This window comes from Gymnoscopelus braueri (genome assembly GCF_963280865.1).
Source record: "Gymnoscopelus braueri genome assembly, chromosome: 5".
NCBI lineage: Eukaryota > Metazoa > Chordata > Actinopteri > Myctophiformes > Myctophidae > Gymnoscopelus > Gymnoscopelus braueri.
The window spans coordinates 52,214,797-52,240,939 of record NC_137606.1 but is presented as its reverse complement, the minus strand read 5'-3'; the positions used below and the strand labels follow the sequence as shown (position 1 = coordinate 52,240,939).

General features: G+C 42.2%; 1 protein-coding gene across 2 annotated transcripts; it reads right to left on the bottom strand.

The window, feature by feature from the left end:
* Positions 1-5,374: 5,374 nt before the first annotated feature.
* LOC308085285 (cyclin-dependent kinase-like 1) lies at positions 5,375-24,452 on the bottom strand. 2 transcript variants are annotated; one of them, XM_080428363.1, is made up of 10 exons: positions 24,313-24,452; positions 23,318-23,562; positions 20,633-20,754; positions 14,371-14,443; positions 13,899-13,995; positions 10,288-10,488; positions 9,185-9,267; positions 9,025-9,081; positions 8,111-8,263; positions 5,375-6,435 (listed from the first exon to the last, which is right to left on the bottom strand). In XM_080428363.1, the coding sequence occupies exons 2-10, from the start codon at positions 23,483-23,485 to the stop codon at positions 6,334-6,336; spliced, it is 1,056 nt and encodes a 351-aa protein (XP_080284489.1). In that variant the 5' UTR covers positions 23,486-23,562; positions 24,313-24,452; the 3' UTR covers positions 5,375-6,333. The 2 variants fall into 2 exon arrangements, with proteins under 2 accessions (XP_080284489.1, XP_080284490.1); XM_080428364.1 differs by having other exon boundaries at positions 13,905-13,995.
* Positions 24,453-26,143: the final 1,691 nt, after the last annotated feature.

Sequence of the window (26,143 nt, the reverse complement as noted above, 5' to 3'; positions counted from 1 at the left end):
AAAATAATTGCGATTATCTCAAATAATTGCGATTAGGCGATTAAGTAATAATTGTGACAGGCCTACTGTACACATAATCTATAGGTGTGTAACAGTTAATTGATCTATTCGATTTAAAAACAACACTTGGTGGTTTTGTAGCTTTGTAGCTGCATCTGAAGCCTGATCAACTTGTATTGGAGCTTTGTAGATTTTGTAGCAGCTACAAACGTTGGGTGTGTCTTTGTGTCTTCCTCATTCTTGAAAATGAATGGTAGATTGTAGGTTTGTATCTGCCAGTGTGAAGGATCCTGACTGGTGGATATCTCTGCTTACACAACCAGGCGACCAGGATGTAACTGACCGCACATTTGTTTGTTTGTTTGGGGTCCATATTGTGTGTGTGTGTGTGTGTGTGTGTGTGTGTGTGTGTGTGTGTGTGTGTGTGAGTGTGTGTGTGTGTGTGCGTGAGTGCGTGTGTGTTTACAGCAGGACCCAGCTGCTGTAGTGGATACTACATGTGTTTCCTATCAGATGCCTTTTCTGTCAACATCTAACCTTGCTGTGTGTGTGTGTGTGTGTGTGTGTGTGTGTGTGTGTGTGTGTGTGTGTGTGTGTGTGTGTGTGTGTGTGTGTGTGTGTGTGTGTGTGTGTGTGTGTGTGTGTGTGTGTGTGTGCGTATCCATGTGTGAAAGAGAGAGAGGATACTCCTTGTCTATATCAGTCCCCCACTCCCCCCCCCGTGTGTGTGTGTGTGTCTCTCTCTCTCTCTCTCTCTCTCTCTCTCTCTCTCTCTCTCTCTCTCTACCTGCTGCTCTGCCCAGCAGTTCTTGCTGGACCTGAATAGTCTATAAAATGATGTCCTTTTTCCTTTCCTAACCACTTTTCCTAGGCCTCGTGGAAAATGTCATGAGGTCAAGGAAAGATGTGAAGGATAAGAAGGAAAGGAACTATGGTGCTAACAAGTCTGACTGAGCTTAACATGACTGCACAGTGGTGGAAAGTAACGTTTACTCAAGTACTGTAGCCTACTTAAAGCGGCACTGTATAACTTTTGTTTTATGAATAAAAGGTAAATTTGTCCATTCTGTATGGTAGAGTATGTTAATACAATATAACTTATACAATTGGGGTGGTTGTATTTTGTCTCCCTGCTCTTCTAGATTTAGATTGTATCAAAGTTCATGTCTCATCTCGACACAGGATCTGGCACCAATGTTGACCTGATGGTCAAGATTCAATTGATCCCCTGAGCAAGAAGGCAGGCTCTATTATCTCAATCAGCAGGCACTGGCTGCTAAAGCAATTGACATGTCACATGTGATGACTGTTGTTGTTAAAATAATCAACTCAATTCGTGCAAAAGCGCTACAGCACCGGTTATTTAAAGGTATGGTAAGTGATTTTCTTTGGTTAAAATAAGTGTTAAATAGCTCTATATTCTGATAGTACTCATTGCTATAGAGTGTTTGTTCAGTAAAAGGAGTCTCCTTGTCTCTCCAGCTCTTTATAAAACAGAAATTGCATTTTCGTTTCAGTTTCAGTTTCATTTCCAATTGCATCCAATCAGGATAGAGAACTCAATCAGGATATAGATTAAACAAGTGAAATTGGAAGTGATGACACTAAGAAATGAGCAGGCAGAATTGGAACTGGAACACTATAAAAATGAAGCTTAAAAATTGGTACTTTCTTCTGATTGGCTGAGATTTTGACACCTACCGGAAAATGTATTTTCTGTTTATTAAAGAGCTGGAGAGACGGGGAGACTCCTGTTACTGAACAAACACTCTATAGCAAGGATTACTATCAGAATATAGTGCTTTAACCTTTTAACAAAATACTTTTTGTTTTAACCCCAAAATATCACTTACCCTACCTTTAAGTCTTTATTGGATGAACTGGACTCTGCATATGGAGATTTGATTCTTCACGCAGACGTCAGGTGGCTCAGTCGGGGCAAAGTGCTGCAGCGTTTTCTGGATTTACTGCCAGAGATCATCATTTTTCTCAAGTCGAGAGACGAGGAGTATGAGCAGCTGTCTGACGATTCTTGGTTATTGGACTTGGGTTTTCTTACGGACCTGACAGCAAAACTAAACGACCTTAACCGAGAATTGCAAGGGAAGGACAGAGGCATTGGTCACATGATCAGTGCAGTCAACGCATTCAAAATGAAGCTGGATTGGTGGGGCTCTCAGATGCGACGTGCAAGGCTGACACACTTCCCAAATCTTGAGAAGGTGTCACAAAACCTCACAGACAAAGCTGCCTTTCATCCCGAATCATTCTGTGCCCAATTGAACAAACTGAAAGTAGAATTTGAACGTAGATTTGTTGAGGTAGCCTACAAGGCATGAGTCAAGTGGCTGCTTTTGTATCAAACCCTTTCCTCAGCATTGACGTTGATGAGCTGTCAGTTAAAATGCAGGATGTGTTTGCATTAACTACAGGTGTTGAAGAAGAGATTTGTGTACTAGTAAATGACCATCTATTGGTGGGCAGAGCTAGAGGACTTTTGGTCACTTCACTTGTGAGCAGAGAGAAGTATCCCCCGCTTGTGTCGTGTGCACTTAAGCTGCATGCATACTTTGGCTCCACTTACTTATGTGAAATGGCCTTTTCACAAATGAAAATAATCAAATCCAAGTTTAGAACTCGTATGACTGACTCACATCTTAATGACTGCCTCAGACTGGCAATCACTAACTATCAACCAGATTTCAAAAGGCTTGCAGATAATGTGCAGTCACAGCAGTCTCATTAAAGGTGGGCTGACCCTGAGAGTATTGGATCTGTCACCATATATGTGCAAATATGGTCATGTATGCATTTTTGTCATTTGAACAGAATATCTGTAAATGTTAAAATTCATCTAACTGATAAACGAAATATTGTGCATTGAAGAGAAGAAATCTGTAAAAGCAATCTATTTCATGTCCTTTGTGTTTCATTTAAAGGAGAATTCCGGACATTTTAAGTGTTATCTTTGATGTGTCGTTACTCACCTACCGACGTAAACAGTGGCATTGTTTATTTCCAGATATTCCCCTGTCGTCATATTTTCAACCTCCTCCGTTGTCATAATGGGAGCGCGTGTCATAGGGAAATTCGTCTATTATAACCGATGCAAAGTTATTTTTTTCTCTACTACTACTCATTGTGGAGTCTGATGATAGTCAAACATGCAGTGAAAGTTCCTGAGAGGCTACCGCTAATGACGAACGAGCTAACGCTAGTTGCTTGTTTCTCAACATGGCAACACCAAGTTGCCAGGTTCTGGGAGAGAAACAAGCAACTAGCGTTAGCTCGTTCGTCATTAGCGGTAGCCTCTCAGGAACTTTCACTGCATGTTTGACTATCATCAGACTCCACAATGAGTAGTAGTAGAGAAAAAAATAACTTTGCATCGGTTATAATAGACGAATTTCCCTATGACACGCGCTCCCATTATGACAACGGAGGAGGTTGAAAATATGACGACAGGGGAATATCTGGAAATAAACAATGCCACTGTTTACGTCGGTAGGTGAGTAACGACACATCAAAGATAACACTTAAAATGTCCGGAATTCTCCTTTAATAAAAAACAAAAATGCTCTTGGGCTTGAAAAGGTTGGTTACCACTGCTATAGAGTGTTTGTTCAGTAACAGGAGTCTCCCCGTCTCTCCAGCTCTTTAATAAACAGACAATACATTTTCTGGTAGGTGTCAAAATCTCAGCCAATCAGGAGAAAGTACCCATTTTTAAGCTTCATTTTTATAGTGTTCCCGTTCCAATTTTGTCTGCTCATTTCTTAGTGTCATCACTTCCAATTTCACTTGTTTAATCTATATCCTGATTGAGTTCTCTATCCTGATTGGATAAAATTGGAAATGAAACTGAAACTGAAACGAAAATGCATTTTCTGTTTTATAAAGAGCTGGAGAGACAAGGAGACTCCTTTTACTGAACAAACACTCTATAGCAATGAGTACTATCAGAATATAGAGCTATTTAACACTTATTTTAACCAAAGAAAATCACTTACCCTACCTTTAAACTTTTAGTATTTTTTTTGTAAATGAACGCCCTACTTGATCATATTACAGTGTCACCAAAAATAATCAAAAGTAGCAGATCCACAAGCTCAAAACGCGGCGCGAAGCAATGTGTTTTTTAGCTTGTTGATCTACTGTTTTTGCTATATTTCTATTTGAATCCTGAAAAGTAACAGTTTTGGATATTTTCCACCCGACGGAGACGATACAGTATGTACTTTATGAATGAACCACTTAAGCCCTAGATTTGAAAATAGCCAATCTACTACCACTATTTCCTAAAATATTTTTTTCAATCTATAATAATTTTGAATTTTGAATTTGAAATTTTGATTTATATATTTTTTTTGTTTTTTCAAATAATTATATATTAAAACAGCTGGAAGGAAACGTAAAAAAAAACCGTATATTTACCCGGGACCCATAAAAATGGGACCAGACTAGAGGCTGTGACAGGTGACACAGGCTGGGCCGGAGGTCGGGTGAGGCCAGCTAAACGTCCACAGTAGCGTTAGTGTAACGCGATGCAAGTCGAAGGGTTTGAGGAACGGCGATCAATCAAGCTACGTGTCAGCTGTCACTCCGTCAATGCCAGCGGTGTCTCCTCTACGGTCATGTTTGAGTCAGGACTCACGCCTGCAACACTAGAGGAGCCATCAAATTACACACGGGAGGGAGGATCACCTTTCATTCCAGCTTTTATTAAATCTTAATAAGACTTTTTGTCACCGTTTGTTATTTAGCAGTCGTAAATCAGGCCTTAGGTTAAGAACAAGTTTGCTGTTGCTTATTTGCAATGTATTCGTACAACATTACATTTTATTCATTTAACTCTTTAAGACCTGAGAACGCATCTGTGTGTCATTTTTTAGATTTCGTTGGGCTATTCAAAAATAGCAGATCTACAAGCTCATAGCGCGGCACCGAGTGCCGCGCTATGAGCTTGTAGATCTGCTATTTTTGAAAAATCGTGAAAAATGTTGTGCAAATCTTTGAATATATATATATTTAAAGCGAGCATTTCTAGCTAAAATGTTATTGCTTCTGGGGATTCTACAAATGTCTTCTAAATCAGTTTAAAACAGTTTTCTGAAACACTTATGTTGCTATAATATTAATGTCAGTGTCAAGGAGCCCCACAACGATATGTATTTGGCTGCGGACCCCCATCTAAAATTTTTTTTTTCCAGGGACCCCCAGAAGCAAAGATTTGAGTAAAAAACAATTGCTTTATAGATATATATTCAAAGATTTGCAAAAAAAAAACACGATTAAAAAAAAAATAGCAGATCTACAAGCTCATAGCGCGGCACTCGGTGCCGCGCTATGAGCTTGTATATCTGCTATTTTTTAATAGCCAAAACTATAAAATATGGATAAAGTGGTTACACAGATGCGTCCCCCGGTCTTAAAGGGTTAATGTACACTGCTGTTTACTCTCCAAGTGTTGATGGCACACCAGGCAGTGGCATTCAGAAGAAATTATTTCTCATGAAAGAAATGTGATGATTACATTATTTCTATTTGCTCTCTCTATACCACCTTGCAACATGAATGCCATCGCTCACATTGTATTCTGTGTCCATAACAACAACTGACTCTGCCACAGCGTTCAGTCCACCACGTAGTTTCCATTTGATGTTTGGGTGAGCAGAGAGCTGCTTTTGTTTCCCCTTCTTCTGCTGACACCATTATATCACGTTATTAGTGTTACTCCCGCAGATGGTTGCATGCTTTCACTTTGTGCACGAGCAGATCCATTCCCTTCAGCTGAACATTATTTGCATCTTCTCCAACTTCGTCATTTAAATAACAATGTGCACCCACGGAGCAGTGGTGTGTATCTCTTTAAGGGAATGACACTGTGGAAGGCGTTTTCTGTGCTTTGACTATTCTGGTTAAAAAAGTCATTCAAATGACCATCTTCAAATATTTTCCGATTTCAATAAATGACACATCATTTGAAAATGACCATGGCCCCCTTGCGGCCCAAAGCGTTGTATTCAGTCACAATTGGTCTAATTGATGTTATGCCCAAAACATACCCATGACTAATTCAGAGATGAAATACAAACCCTTTGCGCCTTATGCTTTACTTTGCACCCAGATACCATGCTGTTTAACTAGCTGGACACACACACAACGCTTTTCCACACTGCGTTTTAGACCATACACCACCTTGCACCATTCATCATCCAAATAGGGCCCTCAGAGTTAAATGAACATTCAGGATATGACATTGTTACAAAGGACATGTCCATTTTGAGCAGTTCATCCAACTCATTGTAGTCCATGGTGTGTCCAGTCGGTCAGTTAGATGTTGGGCAGGTGGTGGTCGTATCTGTGCCTGACCTGTTTCTTCACATCTGGAGCAGGTGAGATGTTGCTGCTTGGTAGCTGAGGAAGGTACTGAGGCTGGAGGGAGAGAGAGGGAGATCAGAGAATTGTACTCTAGAAGTGTAAATAGTGTAAGTAAGTGTGTGTGTGTGTGTGTGTGTGTGTGTGTGTGTGTGTGTGTGTGTGTGTGTGTGTGTGTGTGTGTGTGTGTGCGTGTGCGTGTGTGTGTGCAGGGCTGGATTAGCACTATGTGGTGCCCCAGGGCGACCTCAAGTTGAGGTGCCCCCCCCCTGCTCCCTGGTGCAGAGATATGGCTTGAGGCTGGGGGAGGTCGGCCGTCGCAAAGCGCGCGGGTGCCGAAATCGTGCACCCGCGCGAATTCTTTTGGCTGATTTTGTTAGTTTCTTTTCGGTTTTTGGTTACTTTATTTCAGTTTTAGGGTAAGGGTTATGTTAGGGTTTTGTTATTTCATTCTTATAAAAAATGGTGCCCCCATTGGCTGGTGCCCCAGGGCACTCGCCCCCTACGGCCTATGGGTAATCCGGCCCTGTGTGTGTGTGTGTGTGTGTGTGTGTGTGTGTGTGTGTGTGTGTGTGTGTGTGTGTGTGTGTGTGTGTGTGTGCGTGTGCGCGTGTGCGTGTGTGTGTGTGTGTGTGTGTGTGTTCCCCCACTAGACAGAGATCTACTACATAGTTTTAAAATATTGAAAATCGACCAAATGCTCAACAGATAACAAAGTAGTTCAAAGTATTGGAAGTGCCCCTGTATCAAACGGTTAAAAGTTAAAGGTTCTATGACATTCATTTTCACTTTTTTTATTTTTTATGTTTTTTGGGGGTTTTTATGACCTCAATTACACCCAAAAAATCTGAACTTTGAACATTCAGTGGATTTTCTGTGGTCTGGGGTTTTCTGAATCTGAGTCTGAGGCTGAAAAGTAATCTGAGTGTGGCCCTTCGGCAGTGAGGTCACAGCCGATTAATCCCGCCCACTCTCCTCCTTGCCCCTCCCCTCCCCTATCCTTTCCTTTGGGGGGGGGGGGGGGGGGGGAGCAGAGGCGATGATTGACAGGCAAAATCCCTCACCAGCGACACCCGCAGGCAAAGATTTCTTTTTTCATTGCAGTTGAAAAGGCTTTAGAAATGTGAGAGAAAAACACCTGCCATGGATCAATGGAGTGGAATTTTTTGTTAAAACTTTCTTTACACGTTTGAAGGACCATGACAAAGACTTTTAATGTGTGGTAAAACTGAACGTCATGAAACCTTTAAGGAAGAAACAGAGGCAGGATCCAGGCACTCAATAAAAAAGCGAGGAAAAACACATGAATGGGTCAATATTGCCCTGATGAAGACCTGTTGCGGTTGAAACGTGTCGGCTTTAGCCATGTTTTAATAATAATAATAATAATAATAATAGGCTTTTTATTCATTATGCTTTATTTGTTTTTGCATAATCTTTGGTTTCAGTTCATTTGAAACTTGCTTTACCACTTGAGCCCGAAAGCCCCTATTCTGAGCATTTCATAATAGGCGAACATTCAATGAAAATATTAAGGGTGCAAATGGACCCTTACGGGTTCTTTTGGTTACATGTTATAGTGTGTATACGTAGCCTAAAGACCAAAAGCCTAATACCTCCCCCGGCCAAGGGAGGGATTCTCCTTTAGGCTAGTGGATAAGATGTCCCTTCCCGTGCCGGTGGGAGACCTGGGTTCGAGTCCGCGGCGTTACATATACAGTACAGTACGTACCGCCGCTTGTCTGCGTCTGGAGGCTTTGTCGTGTCGTCTCCCAGGGCGCTCGCCCTCGCGGCCCCACGCCGCCCCAGCGTCCTCCTGGAAGTACGGGAGAGCCAGCACCTCCTCACAGGACAGCCTGAGAGCTGGGTCCATCACCAGACAGGACTGCACACACACACGCACGCACGCACGCACGCACGCACGCACACACGCACACACGCACACACGCACACACGCACACACGCACACACACACACACACACACACACACACACACACATACACACATCAGAAGATGTTACACATGAACCATACCTCCAGTACACAGTAGTCTAGGATGGTCCATAACTATACAGTACTGAGTGTTCATTTCAACAGGGAGTCCTGGACCCCTAGGGGGTCCTCACCCCTCAGAGTTACTAGGAGCCGAGGGCAGCCAAATCTTTGCATGAAAGGATCATCTTTTTTCTATTGTTTTTTTTTATGATGATGATAATGCTCAACAAGTCTATGAAGCTATCTATGAAATCTATGAAAACGTTTAATCTGCAACACAATGTAGTGGGGGGGGGGGGGGGTCCCTGCTTCATATCTCTCTCAGCTAGGGCATTGGTTCTCGAAGTGGGGTCCCCCAGGGGTCCTTGAGGGGTGGGGGGGTACTAGGGGGTCCCCAGCAAAATGTGTTAATACAGGCGTCACAATCATTTTAACCACTTTAACCATATTTTATAATTTGCCTATTAAAAACTTTTTTGAAAAAAATCATAACATATTTTTGAGATGGGGGGGGGGGGGGTCAGCAGCCAAATATTTTGGGGGTCCTTGACATTAAAAGGTTTGACAACCACTGAGCTAGGGGGTCCTGAGCTGAAAAACGTTGAAGACTACGCTATATGATGTATACAATAGCACATGTAATATAATACCTTCATAACCTGGAGTGCATGCGGGGCCACAGCATGGAAGCGCTTCTCCAGAGGCTCCTACACAAAACAACAGTGATATGAAGTGATGAAGCAAAACCTAAACCAACTGGATCCCTCCTGAATGAATGGAGTGTAACAGAGGAACTGGCTGGTACCGTACCGTCGTGTCGGGTTCAGGGATACTGACTCCACTGAAGAAGACGTTGGAATGGAACACTTGCTGATGCCGAGGGATCAGGTCACCTGTGTGTGTGTGTGTGTGTGTGTGTGTGTGTGTGTGTGTGTGTGTGTGTGTGTGTGTGTGTGTGTGTGTGTGTGTGTGTGTGTGTGTGCGCGCGAAAACAAAACTCACATCATCATAATCCTCTTTACAGTGGCACACACTAGATCAGTGGTTCTCAAACTTTTTCATGTCAAGGACCCCCAACATTAACACATTCCATGCCAGAGTTTAATCTCATAATGTACTCACCAGTGCCAGCGTTTTATTGTTGTTTTTTTGTTTTTTTCATGTCGCCACAGACCTCGCTAAATAAGTTAAAAGTGCGCGTTCATTTGGTTCTAAACACACAGCGGATCTGTGAGAAACGGCCAGCGAAAACAGTTTCCAAATGCGAGCCGCCATCTTGAAGATACAGCCGATCAACACTAAACAGTGATCAGCGAGGAGAAAAACAACAACCGAGAAAATCGAGTTTTAAACAGGATCCCAGACAGGAAGCGGATACGATCGAAAAAAACGGAACCCGAATAATTCCGTTTCCGACCGGAAACCGGAAACGGAAATGGATCAACAAAATTCGGAAAGTGCACCTGGGGCAATTTCAATGGGAATCGGCGGTTCGCGTAGATCTACGCGACTGGCACGCTGCGGCTTTAAATAGGTTCGCGTAGATCTAGAATGTGTTAATGTATTGGGAGTCCGTATTTGGCTGCGGACCCCCATCTCAAAAATATGTTGTGCCAGGGACCCCCCAGAAGCAAAGATTTGAGTTTAAAATGTTAAAGCGCTTTATTTTTCCCCCCAAATGTTCAAGAACAAATTTGCCTGGGGGTCACCCTGGAACCCTTTGAAGGACCACTGGGGGTCCATGAGCCCCACTTTGAGAACCACTGTTCTAAATCCTAACAGTTTTCTGAAAAACGTATGTTGCTATATATATACAAATACATATATATCTAAAATGGCACAAAATGCTTTTCGGGTTTTAATGGGTTCAGTGTACTGTACTGTACCGTACCGTACCGTACTGTAGACTGTACCTAGAGTCTTCATGATGAGATAGAGCTGGTCCACGTCAGACCTTCCGGGCCACAGCGGGTTCCCACTGAGCAGCTCAGCGAACACACAGCCCAGCGCCCACATGTCCACGGGGGGGCCGTACTGGGTGTCTCCCACCAGCAGCTCTGGGGCGCGGTACCACCGCGTTGCCACGTAGTCTGTGTAGTCGTCACCTGGTCCCGCTGCCAGGAGGCCAGGAGAGGGAGATAAGAACGACAGCACAATAACTAACTATCCAACGTGAATGCTTTGTCTGAAGCCTGGCTTTGGTCGTAACGTGTGTCACCCTGATGTCATACAAAATAAAATGAAAATAAAATACGCTTTTTGAATTAGAACAACTGGTTCACAAGTTGAGGAAGAAGAGGGACAGCAAAAATGCAACGAAAAAAAAACACCAGGCTCGGAGTGTAAAACGGACAAATGGAACGACGGACGAACAGACAGACAGACAGACAGACAGACAGACAGACAGGCAGACAGACAGACAGACAGACAGACAGATAGACAGGGAGACAGGGAGACAGGGAGTGTGGGAGTCAAGTCCCATGTCGGAAACAATCAGATCTCGGATTGCGAGTTGCATTAAATTTGCTGTTTTCTGTGGCGTACTGAGGTTTTACTTTGTCTTGTATCTTGTTTATTTTGTAGTAATGTTTCTGGTGTTTCCCTTTGTTCATTTTACCTGTCTTGTCTCGTTATTGACTAGTTAAGTCCAAGACAAAAAAAACAGAAAGACATGCCATCTTCGGTTTACTTCCCTTATCTGCGTGAAGTAGGCGGATGCCTTTTTAGGAGACCGGAAGCAGGTTGGACTCTATTATTTCCAATGGAAGAGTGAACATGAACACAGCTTCTGAACCATTCTTTAGCCCCGTCGTCACAAGCCACACAATCTTCCCAAGATTTTCATACTAAAATGGCTTTTTCCAGAGAGACAAATTAGGAGAAAATCAACTTTATCATCGACCTTTCTCTGTCCCAGCAACACACTCTCGCGGGATCTAGCACCAGTAAATATCGCATCGGACGTTTGTGAGATCAGACAACGCCCACTTAGGAGATTTGTGTACCATTTCGCCTCTAGTGGCTCCAATTAGGATGGTCTATCTTTAATAATTGAATATCTTTGGTTAAGTTCTCCACCCGTGTCCTGTTAATCCCTGTGTCTATTTAAACCCCCCTGTGTCGACTGTTCTCTGACGGCTTGTGAATGATTGTTGTGTGTGTGTGTGTGTTCAGGGGTGTTTGTGTGAATTGTCGCCGTTATTAACTTTCTTGTCAAAAGGGCTTAGTCATTCATGTCAATAATAAAGCCCCAACAGTCCCACTGAAAACTGAAGGAAAAGCCCAAAAACATTCAATTCGTAGATGTTTACAAGAAAGAAACCATCATACCATAAGACCATGTTTATCCATCCAGAGGAACATGCAAAAAGCAAGTGCAAAAACAGCATTGGAATCTGGAATCCTGTTGAGATGCAGGTGTGTTAACCCATTCAATCTGGGAACGCATCTGTGTCACTTTAGATTTCTTTGGCTTTTAAAAAATAGCAGATATACAAGCTCGGTGCTAGTAGATATGCTATTGTTGAAAAATCTTGAAAATGTTTGCAAATCTTTGAATACGTATTCTACAAATGTCTACTAAATTTGAACTTTTTTTTTTGTTTTAAACGTATGTTGCTATATTAGTGGCGCTCCAACTTTTCCATGTCAAGGACCCCAAAATGATATGTATTAGGCCGCGGACCCCCATCTCAAAATATGTTGTTCCAGGTGAGCTCGTTGATAGAACACATCAGCACTTGCTTCCGCATCCATAACATTTAAATTAACCAGGTGCCAGACAACTTGTACAGGCTGTACTATTAAAAACACTATCGATAATCAGTCTTAAAAACATTATTAGATAATATTCTGGAGCAACCATGAGACCAAAAATTGCAGATCTCCAAGTTCAGAACGTGCTGCGTTGTGACCTGCTGTGAGCTGTAAATTGGCTGTTTTGGCTAAGATATTTATTTAGTGTACACCGATAACAGGAGGGGGCCTATACAGTAGGTCTACAGACCTCTGGCGGGCTCCAGTCAACAAAGTATACGGTTTAAATGGTTAAAAACTATTTAAAAAAAAAACACTACTTTAAACAAACACTGACAGGCAGGCAGCCAACAAGCACCACGTTAGCCTGATTGCACAACTGTGATTGATCATTCTTGAGCCAACAGCACGACCTCTCCTCCATAGCCCTGGCCGGTAGGTGTGAATGCCCTTAGCCTCAACCACATTGGCAGAATAGCTTAGTATTGTGTTTCTACCTAGAGCTTGTTAGAAACACAATACTCTAAGCCTCCACTTGTCAGGGCCTTCAACAATGGCAACACAAGTTCCCGGCTGTAAATCTCACAAAAGACATTTTGTGCATTAATTAGCTTTCCTGTTCCGGTAATTAACCAACTGATTAACTTCCATCTGCTGAGGAGGAGAGAAGAAATAATCTCCAGTCGCAGTGGAACTATTAACTCTGCTTAAAGAGGTGGTGCCATGGTTTTGCACTTTTTCTGTTTTACATGTGTCTATGAGGTTGATAGAACTTCATTAAGCCCCCTGGTGGGGGTTTTATGGTGTTTTATGTCTTCTCTGACTATTTTGAGTTTCTACCTGGAGGCTGAAACCTTGAGGGTCAAACGTACCAATAGAAAAACAGCCCTTTAGTGACATAGTAAAAAATATACCCTCCCTGTCATTATCATAACACAACAGGTGTGGGCATGAGGAGGAGGAGGAGCACCTCCTCCACCACCTCCTAAGGTGGTGGAGGAGGTGCTAAGGTGAGAACCAGGTATACTTAATGAACTGGAGGCGTGTCCACATAAAACATAATTTTAACAATTTATGTACACTTTTTTGAAAAAATCTTCCTCCTAGTATAACAATAATACCTGATGATTATGTTTTAAGGGGGGGGGGGATCACTGAAAATCACGGCACCCCGTCTTTAAGGAAATCAGGATCTACCATTGACACCATGGACACGGCCACCCAAGAGGATACAAAGCAGATCATAAATCCTTTACGACAATTCTAACAATTTTGCAGGACACACACAGCCCCCACAAATGATCCATCCTATAAGGAAACAATCCCATAAAACACGATACAACAATATTGTACATACAGGATAGCCTAATATAGTTTTTTTTCCAAGCACACACACAAAGGTAGCCTACAACATTCAACTCAAGCTAAGCTATCTATAACCAGCCAACATAGACAAAGGCACACATTGAATATTGAACATTGAATAACAAGAGGGAAGAGAGGGGGGACGGGGGGGATTACAGAGCCATGCTGACTGAGTTAACTACATGTAAGGTATGGTAACCAAACACCCCCAACCCCAGTGCAGGCTGGGTAAACGGAGAACACTGACAGACTAGACTGGCATACGCGATGCATTCACACAAACAATGAAAGTGAAGAGGACAGAAACAAGGGCTGATAATATAGGGTCATTGTTGAATAAGTCATGAGGGGCTCCCGGTGACGCTAAATGCACATAAATGCGCTGGCATCTTGGGTGACCTACACATACTCAGAATGCGGGCGAAGCCGAAGTCACACAGCTTGATGACTCCCGTCTTGGTCAGCAGGATGTTCTCAGGCTTCACGTCACGGTGGATGCACTAGAACGCACGCACACAGACACAGACACACACACACACACACACGCACACGCGCACGCACGCACGCACGCACGCACGCACGCACGCACGCACGCACGCACGCACGCACGCACGCACGCACGCACCACACACACACACACACACGCACGCACACACACACACACACACACACACACACAGATGAGACATTTAGGACTGTGACATACGCTGTCTCGTCATGACACAGACAACAAACAATGAGTACTATCAGAATATAGAGCTATTTAACACTTTTTTAATCAAAGAAAATCCCTTCCCCTACCTCCAAATTGTCCTGAAACAGTTGACATAAAGTCATGTACTGTATATAAGAAAATGAGTGAATATAATACTGACATTGTGTTTGTGGCAGAAGTTGACAGCCTGTAGAGTCTGCCACACAATGCTTTTCAGCTGAGCCTCTGGAACCCTGAAGCAAAACACACAAACATGACATGGTTTGATTTGATTAAAGGAGAGCCATTTTGGGGGGATAAAAGAAACTACAGCAGAGTAAAAACATGCTAGACTGCGTTAGGCATAGGCGGCGGGTGAGCCTGACAATTGGGAAGGCTAGGAGATCTGGCTTGAGGCTCTTGAGGTTGACTTAGTTCATTTGACTTGTTGGGAGTGTTGGCTCACTGGAAGAAAACTACGAGTGAAATGCCTGCCAAGCGGTGTCAACCCAGGCGCTTCTTTGCTGTTGGTTGAGTCCTGGTCAAAAGTTCCAAAGCTCCAAGAATTCCAAGCTTCAGACGCATCTATGCCATATACAGTCAAAAGTATGGACAACGTTACGCCCATAGACTCTACAGACTCTACTCATGAAGCCTATTTTTCAACGATTTCAAATCCGCCATCTTTCTATATCCTATACACTCGGAAATGAATGCTATTGGTTGGGACCAGAGCGGGGGTGGGGAATGAATGCTATTGGTTGTGTAGCTTGTCAATCAAATCATCACAAGGTAGCTTACCCTCAAATCATCCTACAGCATACCCTACTTTATCATCAATTTAAAAATAAATGGGACCATAATTTACTAAAAATGCATATCATAGTGATTGAAAGAAGACTTTAAACTAGAGTCAAAACCTCCAGACTCAATGTATAAAGCTAATATAACATTAATACCTAAGAAAAACAAAGAAACAAAGCTCCGCAGCCTGTGAATGATCCAAGCACCACCGAAGAAGAGTACACCCAGAAATCACGTGACCACAAAAAAAAAAAAAGAAGCTTGCCAGACTTTGTAAAGCGATTCCGGTGGGCCCCCACATGGTTCAATTATCTGGGGATAAAGGTCACACCCAAGGTTGATCAGCTGTATAATGAAAATATCAAACCTCTGATCAAACACCTCAAAGAAAGAAGATGGAGAAACCTCCCTATATCCTTTCTGGGTAGAATTAACCTTATAAAAATGACAATTAACATATCCATGCTCTATGCTCTTTGTGATTTTAAAACCTAATGACATTAGAGACATTAAAAAAAGAAAGCTGCAACTCAAGGGGGCTTATCCTTTAGTGAAATGTGTGTCCATTGAACTATCATTAAAACTCATAGTGCTTGTACAGTCATGCAGACAAATCTGTCATCGTGTTTTTTTTTTAATTACTTAAATTTATATAGCATGCTACTTAAACAGATGCTAGGTTCATTGTTTGCCTGGTATCCTAGTTTATTGAGGCACGCACACACTGTATCTTAGACCAGTGTCTATCAACCTTTTTTGTGCCAAGGCACACCTGGCATAGCCAAAAAATCCCAGGGCACACCTAGATATACGGTATATATAATTATATATATATATACGGTATATCTATATACACACACTAGGGGTGTGCCGATTTTCACATTTCACGAAACGATACGATACGATATTGGGCACACAACTTCGATACGATTTCGATACGATACGCACTTTTTTATCATGAAAATATATGGGGGAGAAAAAAAGCAAATGCAAACAAATATTTCTGTTTTTGCATTATTCAGACATGCAAACTTGTAGCTTTTCAGCTTCCACTAGCCGTTTTGAATCCAAATAGGGCAATAGTGTGACACCTGACCCGAAAAAAAACAGCATGTTGTCACCCTTTTCACCTCAGGGCTGTTGCTGCAGATGCTGCAACTCAAGGGGGCTTATCCTGAATGTATGTGATTAGCTTATTGCAAGTCGCTCTGGATAAGAGTGTCTAAATGCCTAAATTGTAAATGTATTGAAATGTATTGACATTTTTTGAAATATTTCTGGCACAGGATGCAATCCTCTACGCCAGACTCAACACAATATAAATCAATATTTCCTTTCAAATTGCGACATTCACAAAAAAACTAAAATTGTATGTACAGTAAAATGTCTATACAGGTCTCTCCACAATTAAAATCACAACTCACTGAATTCTCAAACATTATTTAAGTTAATAATGTGGTTTGTTCGTTATATATGTCAGACATGTAGTTAATGTTCTAAAATAGGATACAGTTATTGGTTAAATTAAACATGTGGGTTTTTTTTATACCAAAACACCTTCTCTTACGTAGATAGGAACAGTAATGGTTATAAAACTGGAAAGAAAAAATGTTGTCTCAGGTACTTCTATACGACTCTACAAGCTCACAACGGGTGGCATTGTGTTGAGTTGTGAGCTTGAAGATTGGCTATTTTTTAATGTTAAATTTCTACTCTCTTACTATTCAGGCTTTTCCTTAAAGAAGCGCTACTTCACATAAGCCCTCTTATTACCCGGGTAACTGTATGCCCACGGTCTCCCACGGTAACCACTGCCTTTGTTTTCAGGAGCAGCTAGGGTTTCTGCCGCACGGCATTGTGGGTTTAAAAAAAAAGGAAATCTAGTCAGGCAACAACTAGCCATTGTGGGGCCAGTGTCACACAGCACAGCACAGCGCAGCGCAGCGCAGCGCAGCGCAGCGCAGCGCAGCGCAATACAATACAAACTCTGCTTTTGTGAATAGATTGTGTGGGTTGTGTGTGTGGGTCACGTGACCACGAGAACATGAATGACAACGTCGTCACCCCTTTTCTTTGAGGTGTAACCATTCTACTCCCTAGGCTCTCACATTGCCAACTTTCTGTATTTTTTAACCCATTAAGACCTGGAACTGTGTCATTTTTAGATTTGAGCTAAAAAGCATTATTTTACACTTTAGGCTATTCAAAAATAGCAGATCTACAAGCTCATAGCGCGGCACCGAGTGCCGCGCTATGAGCTTGTAGATCTGCTATTTTTGAAAAATCTTGAAAATGTGTGCAAATCTTTGAATATATATATTTTTAAGGCGAACATTTTTAACTCAAATCTTTGCTTCTGGGGGGTCCCTGGAACAAGATATTTTGATGGGGGTCCGCGGCCAAATACATATAATTTTGGGGGTCCTTGACATGAAAAAGATTGAGAACCACTGATATAGAAACATTCGTTTTTCAGAATACTGTTTGAGATTCAGGAGACATGTAGAATCGGCTTCAGGTCTCAATGGGTTAAAACGTCTCTTGGCAACGCTGTGGCCGCTTCCTCTGTGTAAGTAACCCTGTTGGCCCTCTGCCGTCCGTGTGTCGTCTGCCTGCCTGCCTGCCTACCTGAATGATGCACACACACACACGTTATGGCTGGATGACATGGGAAAGCGTGTGTGCAATGCAGATGACGTACTGCCAATAATAGAGAATAAAAGAGTTGCAGCGCACTCGTAGCTGCCAATGCCAGTACTTTATAGTGAGGACACAGACACTAAACTGTGAAGAGCATGAGTCGGTTTTTGTAGAGAGCAGCCATTACCAACTAGTGTGTCGTGAGGATATTGCAAGTGGTGCCCTCAAATAATTGGCAAAACACTCAAATTGTAAAACCTTGAAAAAAAAGTATACTACATTAGTTCCATTGATCCAAGCTGGAGCCCAATCGATTGACTGATCATTAACCCATTAAGACCTGAAGCCGATTCTACATGTCTCCTAAATCCCAACAGTTTTCTGAAAAACGTATGTTTCTATATCAGTGGTTCTCTAACTTTTTCATGTCAAGGACCCCCAAAATTATATGTATTTGGCCGCGGACCCCCATCAAAATATTTTGTTCCAGGGACCCCCCAGAAGCAAAGATTTGAGTTAAAAATGTTCGCTTTAAAAATATATATATTCAAAGATTTGCACACATTTTCACGATTATTCAAAAATAGCAGATCTACAAGCTCGTAGCGCGGCACTCGGTGCCGCGCTATGAGCTTGTATATCTGCTATTTTTGAATAGCCAAAATGTAAAATAAAGCTTTTTAGCTTAACCCTATGTCACCAAACGTATCATATATGATACACACATTACACTGATTCTTTTTATAAATCAGTGTAATGAATACTTGGACCAAGAACCTGTTGTATCATATCTGACACATCCCCACTTCCCCCTGGACCATACCATTTGCACTGCAGGTAGTTACAGAGCCTCAGGTGGTCTGACCCAAAATGGCTGCCATCAACTAAACAGGAGAGGTTGATGCACTACTAACAAACAATTATTTTTTAAGCAGTTCGGGTACGTTTTCCTAGTATATCTTTACTAATATTTTGAAATAAGTGTTGGATAACTTGAATGCACTTATGAGCTCTCAAAATTTAGCATTTGAGTTTGTTTTTTATGATGTCAAAAGTGTTTGTATCATATTTGATACTACAGGTCTATAGTCCTTTATGATTTGTATCATATTTGATACTACAGGTCTAAAATAAATGTTTTTGTAATGTTAAAACCGACTTGATTTTTTATTTGTTTTCAAAATTTTATCCCACGATTTTGTAACCCTATTTTTTACACCCAGTGCCAATCTCTATGTAATCCTGGGCACTACACTCCCTCTGCCAACCTAGGGAGGCCAGGGCCGAGCTCATGCCTCCTTCAATGCATGAGAGCTAACTGACCTTCTTATCACCTGACAGGGGAGAGTTTCCCTGGTTGGACGTAGCGCGTGGAAGGAACACGTTATTCCAACCAGTTCCTTTCCCCTCCATCAGGCGCCCCGGCTGGCCAGGGGGGAGGCAGTAAAAAAAAAAAAAACGACTTGAAATACCCCTTTTAATACCCCTTGTATCAAATATGATACAACAAATAAATGATACAAAGGAATGTTAAAAAAAATTAAACAAAATCAAAAATGTTTTAAGACTCAATAAAGTGTCCCTTTTCAAAATTTTGGAATTTTCTGACCTTTCCTTCATAGTTCAGGTTCTAGAGGGTTAAAACAAAAAATGACACAGTTCCAGGTCTTAATGGGTTAAAATAAATGTGCTCTGAGCACTCTCCGTTTTCTTTTCTTTTCTCAAGTGGGCCCTGATCTGCAAAAGGTTGGGAAGCGCTGTTGTAGAGATGTAGCAGTAGGGGCTAAGAGCCTCTGCTTGATGACCAAAAAGCCTAATATCTCCCCCGCCCCAAGGGGGAATTCCCCTTTAGGCTAGTGGTTAATATGTTGGCTTTCCAGCCACGCGGGAGACCCGAACCAGAGAGATCATCTGCAGCAGTGACAAAAATAAGTGCTTGCTTTTATTAATCTCCGGCACCGTTGGACTGATCGGCATGAAACTGTGCACACACACTCCTGAGCTGCAGTGTTATGCAAAGCAGCCAGGTAGAGGGCTATTGTAGGTGTTGGCGGCACGTTGGTGGCTCTCTCGCGGGTGTGGGGTGCGTGTGTGCAGTTTCAAGGCTAGTGGAGCTGAGTAGGCCAGTAGGCCAAGGAAAAATCTGTTTTTTAAATAAGCCTGTGCCACTATGAGACAGATTTTAGAAAAACAAAATTTTCAATACAAGTCAAGTCAATACGCATTATCTCTGTAGTCAAGTCATCACGATTTCTTATATTCCATTCCGATTGGCTACGACTGGCTTCCAAAGCAGGGGTGGCCTCTTTAGCACAACGTGCCACAATGTGTTATTTTCCATCCACACATTCTATGAAACTTTACACACACATTCCCAGGACAAGGAAGAACCTCCACCCGGATTATTTTCAAATCACCTCATACACAACCCACTTCACATATTGCCCTATAACTCTTGAACTGTAGGTTGTGTACAATCTTAATCTTTTCTTCCCTCTATTCCTTGGATCATGATGCAACTCCCATACAGGCTCTGCGTGATTTTCTTTTTTGTGCCGGTTTGTCTGTCTGTCTGTCTGTCTGTCTGTCTGTCTGTCTGTCTGTGCATCTGTGTGTGTTTGTGAACAGCTAATGTTATCCATCGTTTCATTGCTGGCCCACAATAACCTACCTGGTCTGGCGGAGACCTGTGCTCTGAGGAGCAAATCTTTCTAGTTGTAATGTGATCATCAGTCCAACTCATTATACAATATCTGTTAATAAAGTACTGTTAATTTTACAACAAGGTTGTACAAATGGAACCAAATGGACGATTTAGTTCCTAACTCTCAATCATTTAAGTTCATGTATATTATATTAGTCACACTATTTGTGTGAGTGTGTGTGTGCGTGCGTGCGTGCGTGCGTGCGTGCGTGCGTGCGTGCGTGCGTGCGTGCGTGCGTGCGTGCGTGCGTGCGTGCGTGCGTGCGTGCGTGCGTGCGATGAAAACATGGCCTACCCTCTGGGGTGTTTGTCCAGCTCGTTGAGGACAGTCTGCTCACAGAACTCGAAGACCAGGTGTAGCCTCCTCTTCCTCCTGAACACCTCTAGCAGGTTCACCAGATTCACATGTTTCAGCAGCTAGAAAACACACAGACAACTAGGTTAATATCGTTACTGTCAGTCAGAAACCTTTCCAAATCTCCAAATGTTAACTTTTTATGTTTTTCCGTAAATTAATTCTCTACTTCGTCATACTACACTAACTACAGTGTCACAAAAATTGCTGGATTTCTTTGGATTTGAATCCTGAAAAGTAGTCATAGCAGCACTGCAGTATAGGCATGAAACACAGCACAGATACAGGTATAGAGAGTACAACTAAGATAACAAATTTTAAAAGCCTCAGCCTTTATGTGACCAGCTTGTGATGTCAGTCATGATCTATGACATATCTGACTTGACTCTAAATTTGGGCAATGCCCTATCCAAGCCCCAATGACTTACATTTTTAGTTTGATATTTCAAAAGGTATAAGAGTGAGTTAGCCTGCTGACAGTGTGCACAAGGCGTTGTCTTGACCGTTTGTCGGTCTAGCGGTTTTCGAGATTAGCTCCACACACACACGCACACACGCACGCACGCACACACACACACACACACACACACACACACACACACACACACACACACACACACACACACACACACACACACACACACACACACACACACACACACACACACACACACACACACACACACACACACACACACACACACACACACACACACACACACACACGTATCCTGCAGAGCTACACTATCATCTGTTTGACAGAGTCTGGAGACTCCCCATCCAGGACAGGGTTCAGAGGTGCCTGTTGCAGGAGACTTTTGATGACATTTGATTTGGCGTTAAGAACCCGTTGCGACCGCATTGCTGACGTTGACCCCAGGCAGGATTCGAACCCACAACCATTGTAAAATGACTTGAAGTCGGGGACCACAAGACCGTGTTCGTGGTTAACGAACGTTTGTTGGGTGTGCTATATAGGACATAACTATGGACATATTGGCCCTCAATTATCAATGGAGCGTTAAAAACTGCGTATTTTTTGCCTTAAATCTGGCCGTAGGCCAACGTCCAAGTGGCATTTATCAAGCGATCCTATACAGCCAATCATAGTGTACATTTGATCGGAGCTTTGATAAATCTGACGGCTGACACCGATAAATAAATAAATCATACCCTACGTTTGTATATTAATTTAACCCATTACGAGCAGTGCACGTTCTAGTTACATTAAAATAAAGCAATCATGTATTCCCCCTTGAATCACAGGCTGCCGTGACGTCACCTTAAATAAGAGATAGCAGGCAAGGCAGTCATAGTAATCCGAAACTTTATGGAGTGATCATTGATGAATGAATTATAAACATTAATAGATGAAGGCTGGTGTGTGTTGGGAGGATTAAATGTCCGATCTCCTGCGGTGGCCCAAATAAATCCACAGCATATGAAGAATAACCTGCGCTGGTCAAAGGTTTGGAGCATCAGGTTTATATCCTCAACCCAGCCCAGGTTGTATAACTCCATATAGGACCCGCTACTGTACATTTGGAGACCTCACTGTCCATGGAAAGATTACAGACTCCCGAAAATGCTCTCGCATAAGCGCTCCGAGCGCTTATGCGAGAGCATTTTCGGGAGATTTCTGGGAGATTTCTGGCTGCATTGGCTATTTTCAAAATATACGAGCGCTGCGCTCGTATATTTTGAAAATATCTGACGTGAGATCTGAGCCGTACGCTGAAGTCAAAGTCAGGATATATTGATAAATGCCGAAAGTTGCAGTGATCTCACCGTACGCCCATTATTTGGTCTACACCACATTGACAAATGAGGGCCATTATGGCCATTATGGTAACTTATTAGGGCCTGTTTCATACTGCATTCATGCCTTTTGATGTTTTATAGAATCATTTCTGTGCCAGTCCTTTATAATGCACAGGCTTTGATTTGGATATTGAGAAAATAGGAAGTAGATATTTCAGTGTTCTGTGCACGGGTCCCTGGCACGTGCTTCAGAATCCCACCGCACTCTATCTGGAGGCCACGCCCCTTGAACCCAACTTCATTAAAGTACTTCAATAACAAGCTCTGCAATAGCAGAAAGACGACCCAGAAGACGATGATGAGGCACTGAATTAGAAAGATTATGGTGATTCACCTCTATGCATTCACTTGTCGAACTTGTAGTTCTTTTTTAACTGTATACATGCATGCATGTATGTTTTTATTCTATTGATCTATCTTTTAAATATTAATTAAAAAAATATATAGGCTACTCCATACTACATTATATTATTAAGTTCAAGTTGGGTGGCATATAGACCTACTTATTATTATCCTACAATTTATTGATTGAATATTGATTTCAAAGACAAGCACAGAAAAGTACAGTTCAATACAAGGTCTGCTAAGAGGATTTTAAACCCAAGAAAGCACTACTAAGGCTTGTTTCCATTGGGGTCCTTTGTACAATGCTATGCAAATAAACAAGTTGAAATCGCAAATACAAATATGTACAGTTAATATAACATTGATGTTCACTGTTCAATTTTCAATTGGCTAATAAATATGTGCACGTGCGTGTGCGCAGACTGCGCACACGCACATGGTTGCTATAAACCTCGTCACCTTGAGCATCCGTATCTCCCTCAGCGCTATCTTCTTGATGACAGGGTCGTCCTCTGACTCCACAAACTTCTTGATGGCGACCACCTGGCCGGTGTCTCTGTGTCGGCACTTGAACACCACGCCGTACGAGCCCTCTCCTATCTTGGACAGCTTCTCGTATTTCTCCATCCCCCAGAGGAAGGAGGACGCGGGTCAGAAGAAGAAGACAGAGACAAGAAGACCAGACCAGACCAGACGCTCACCACCTGTCAAAGAAGCACAAGAAGATGAAGATCCATGAACCTTTCAATGGGGAAAATAGCGGATCTATGCAAGCTCACAACACATTGCGGATGCGTTGTGAGCTTGTAGATCTGTTATTTTCCCAGCGTGTCCCTCAGACAAGTTGGAAATGCATGATGACTTTTAGAAGGTCGATCTTACCACCAGAGGTGTAAAGTAACTAAGTACATTTACTCAAGTACTGTACAATGTTGAGGTATTTTTTAATTTACTGGAGTATTTCCAATTTTCAGTAGGATACTTTTACTTCTACTCCACTACATCTCAGAGGCAAATATTGTATTTTTACTCCACTACAATTATTTGAAAACATTAGTTACTAGTTACTTTGTAGATTTTGATTATTATTACAAAACATACATTAACTTCAGCCCTATAATTCTTTTTGGCCATTTGAAAATAGCAGATCTACAAGCTCACAATGCCTCACATCGCCACGCTTGTAGATCTGCTATTTTCAAAAGATGTTCATACATTTTATAGCCTACATTTGAAAACTTGTGAAATGGGACATTCTGCATAAAGAGTACCTAGGCTACTTTTTACTTTTGGTACTTTAAGTACATTTTGATACCAATACTTTTGTATTTTTTACTCAAGTACATTTTGAATTCCAGACTTTTACTTGTAACAGAGTATTTCTACATTGCAGTATTGATACTTTTACTTAAGTAAAAAATGTGAGTAGGCCTACTTTTTCCACCACTGCTTACCTCTGTCTGCAGGTGAAGAGGGGGGTCGTCATTCGGGGTCCCAGATGACGTCACACTACAAACGGTGCAAAAAACCCAATGAACTAGATGATGATGACCGCGTCCGTGCGCGTGTCCGTGCGCGACCACCTCGACTGTCCGTGTCCGTTGGAAGTCATGTTTTCATCTAACAAACGTCTCTCTCTCTCTCTCTCTCTCTCTCTCTCTCTCTTTCTCTCTCCTGCGTCCTGTGCGCAGTGTTGCCAGATTCTGTGAGAGAAACAAGCAACCAGGTCTAGGAAAACCAGCCCAAAAGAAGCGACTATGGGCCACATGAGCACTTTAACACATCAGCTATTTGAAAGCAGATCTACAAGCTCACAACGCGTCGTGATGCGACGCGTTGTGAGCTTGTAGATCGGCTATTTTCAAATAAAATCTTGCAGGGAAATTATAATAAACAGATCTGGCAACCATGCCTGTGCGTCGTGGGTTACCATGGCAACTACCGTCTCTGCTCATAGGCCCAACATTACGCTGCCGTGCGAGGTCTCCGTCTTTAGTCAAAAATAAACACAACTATGTCTTCACTCACCGAAACAAAGGCTGTTTTGTGTTGTTGAAAGTCTATTCTCGAAGGTGGGAGGCCTCTCAGGACCCCACCTTCTCTGTATAATACACTTTTTGGGCAGAACATAAAATATGTACGCCAGACTAAATTATTTAGTTACTCCACTGCGCCCTCTACAGATCTTGTCAATATAAATGACCAGACCAGATCTGTAGAGAGCGCAGTGGGGAACATAAAATATAGACCGCCGAAGTCTGACGTCATTTACACATCCTTTGTTTGTCTACCTGGTTTGCAGTTTTCCACCCCCGTTCTGAATCCCATAGACGTCTTTAATATCGCGTCAAATAAGAACTGTGTTCCAAAAATAAACACATGACCCCGGCGGGTTGACTCTTATGGATATGAAGCATCAACTGACGGTGAGAAAACGCTAATGTTACTTCCGCCGAATTAGTTACATTTTCGCCAGAAACAGACTGTATCAAATATAAGTGAGTGACTATCATAAACGATACAGAACCTCCTCCCTGACAATAACGCCGACACGCGGTGTTTATTTTTGGACCACAATTCTTATATGAGACGATTCTAAGATGACCCAATGTTATTCTCCATAGAGAAATTACTTCCGCAAACCTGGGGATGAACGAGTGACGTCAGGACTTCGGTGCTCTATTGTTTTACGTATTTAATTTTCTGCCCAAAAAGTGTATAAAATAAAAGTGGATAATGAAATTCATGTTTTGTAATAATAATCAAAATCTACAAAGTAACTAGTAACTAAAGTTTTCAAATAATTGTAGTGGATTAAAAGTAGGCTATTTGCCTCCGAGATGTAATGGGGTACTAGAAGCAAAAGTGTATTGAAAATCGGAAATACTCCAGTAAAGTAAAAAAAAATACCTCAAAATTGTACTTAAGTACAGTACTTGAGTAAATGTACTTAGTTACTTTCCACACCACTGGTCTTTGGTAGAATCCCCATCAAATCCCCATGGAATCCTCATGGTTATAATATTATCATTCAGTTATAGCAGCTTTACAGTTGTAGCTTATATAATAATTGTGTTATTATACTGTAATTTAACTCAGAAGTGTACACAGTCATGGACCCTTTCATATGTGGTGGTGGTGGTAGAGAGCATTGGTTCTCAAAGTGGGGTCCGGGGACCCTCAGGGGTCCTTGGGGGGGATTCCAGGATTCCAGGATCCCAGGGGGTCCCCATCCTATAGCTAAAAGAGCTTTTTTGTTGTTGCTACACTGGTTTTTCCTCAAGG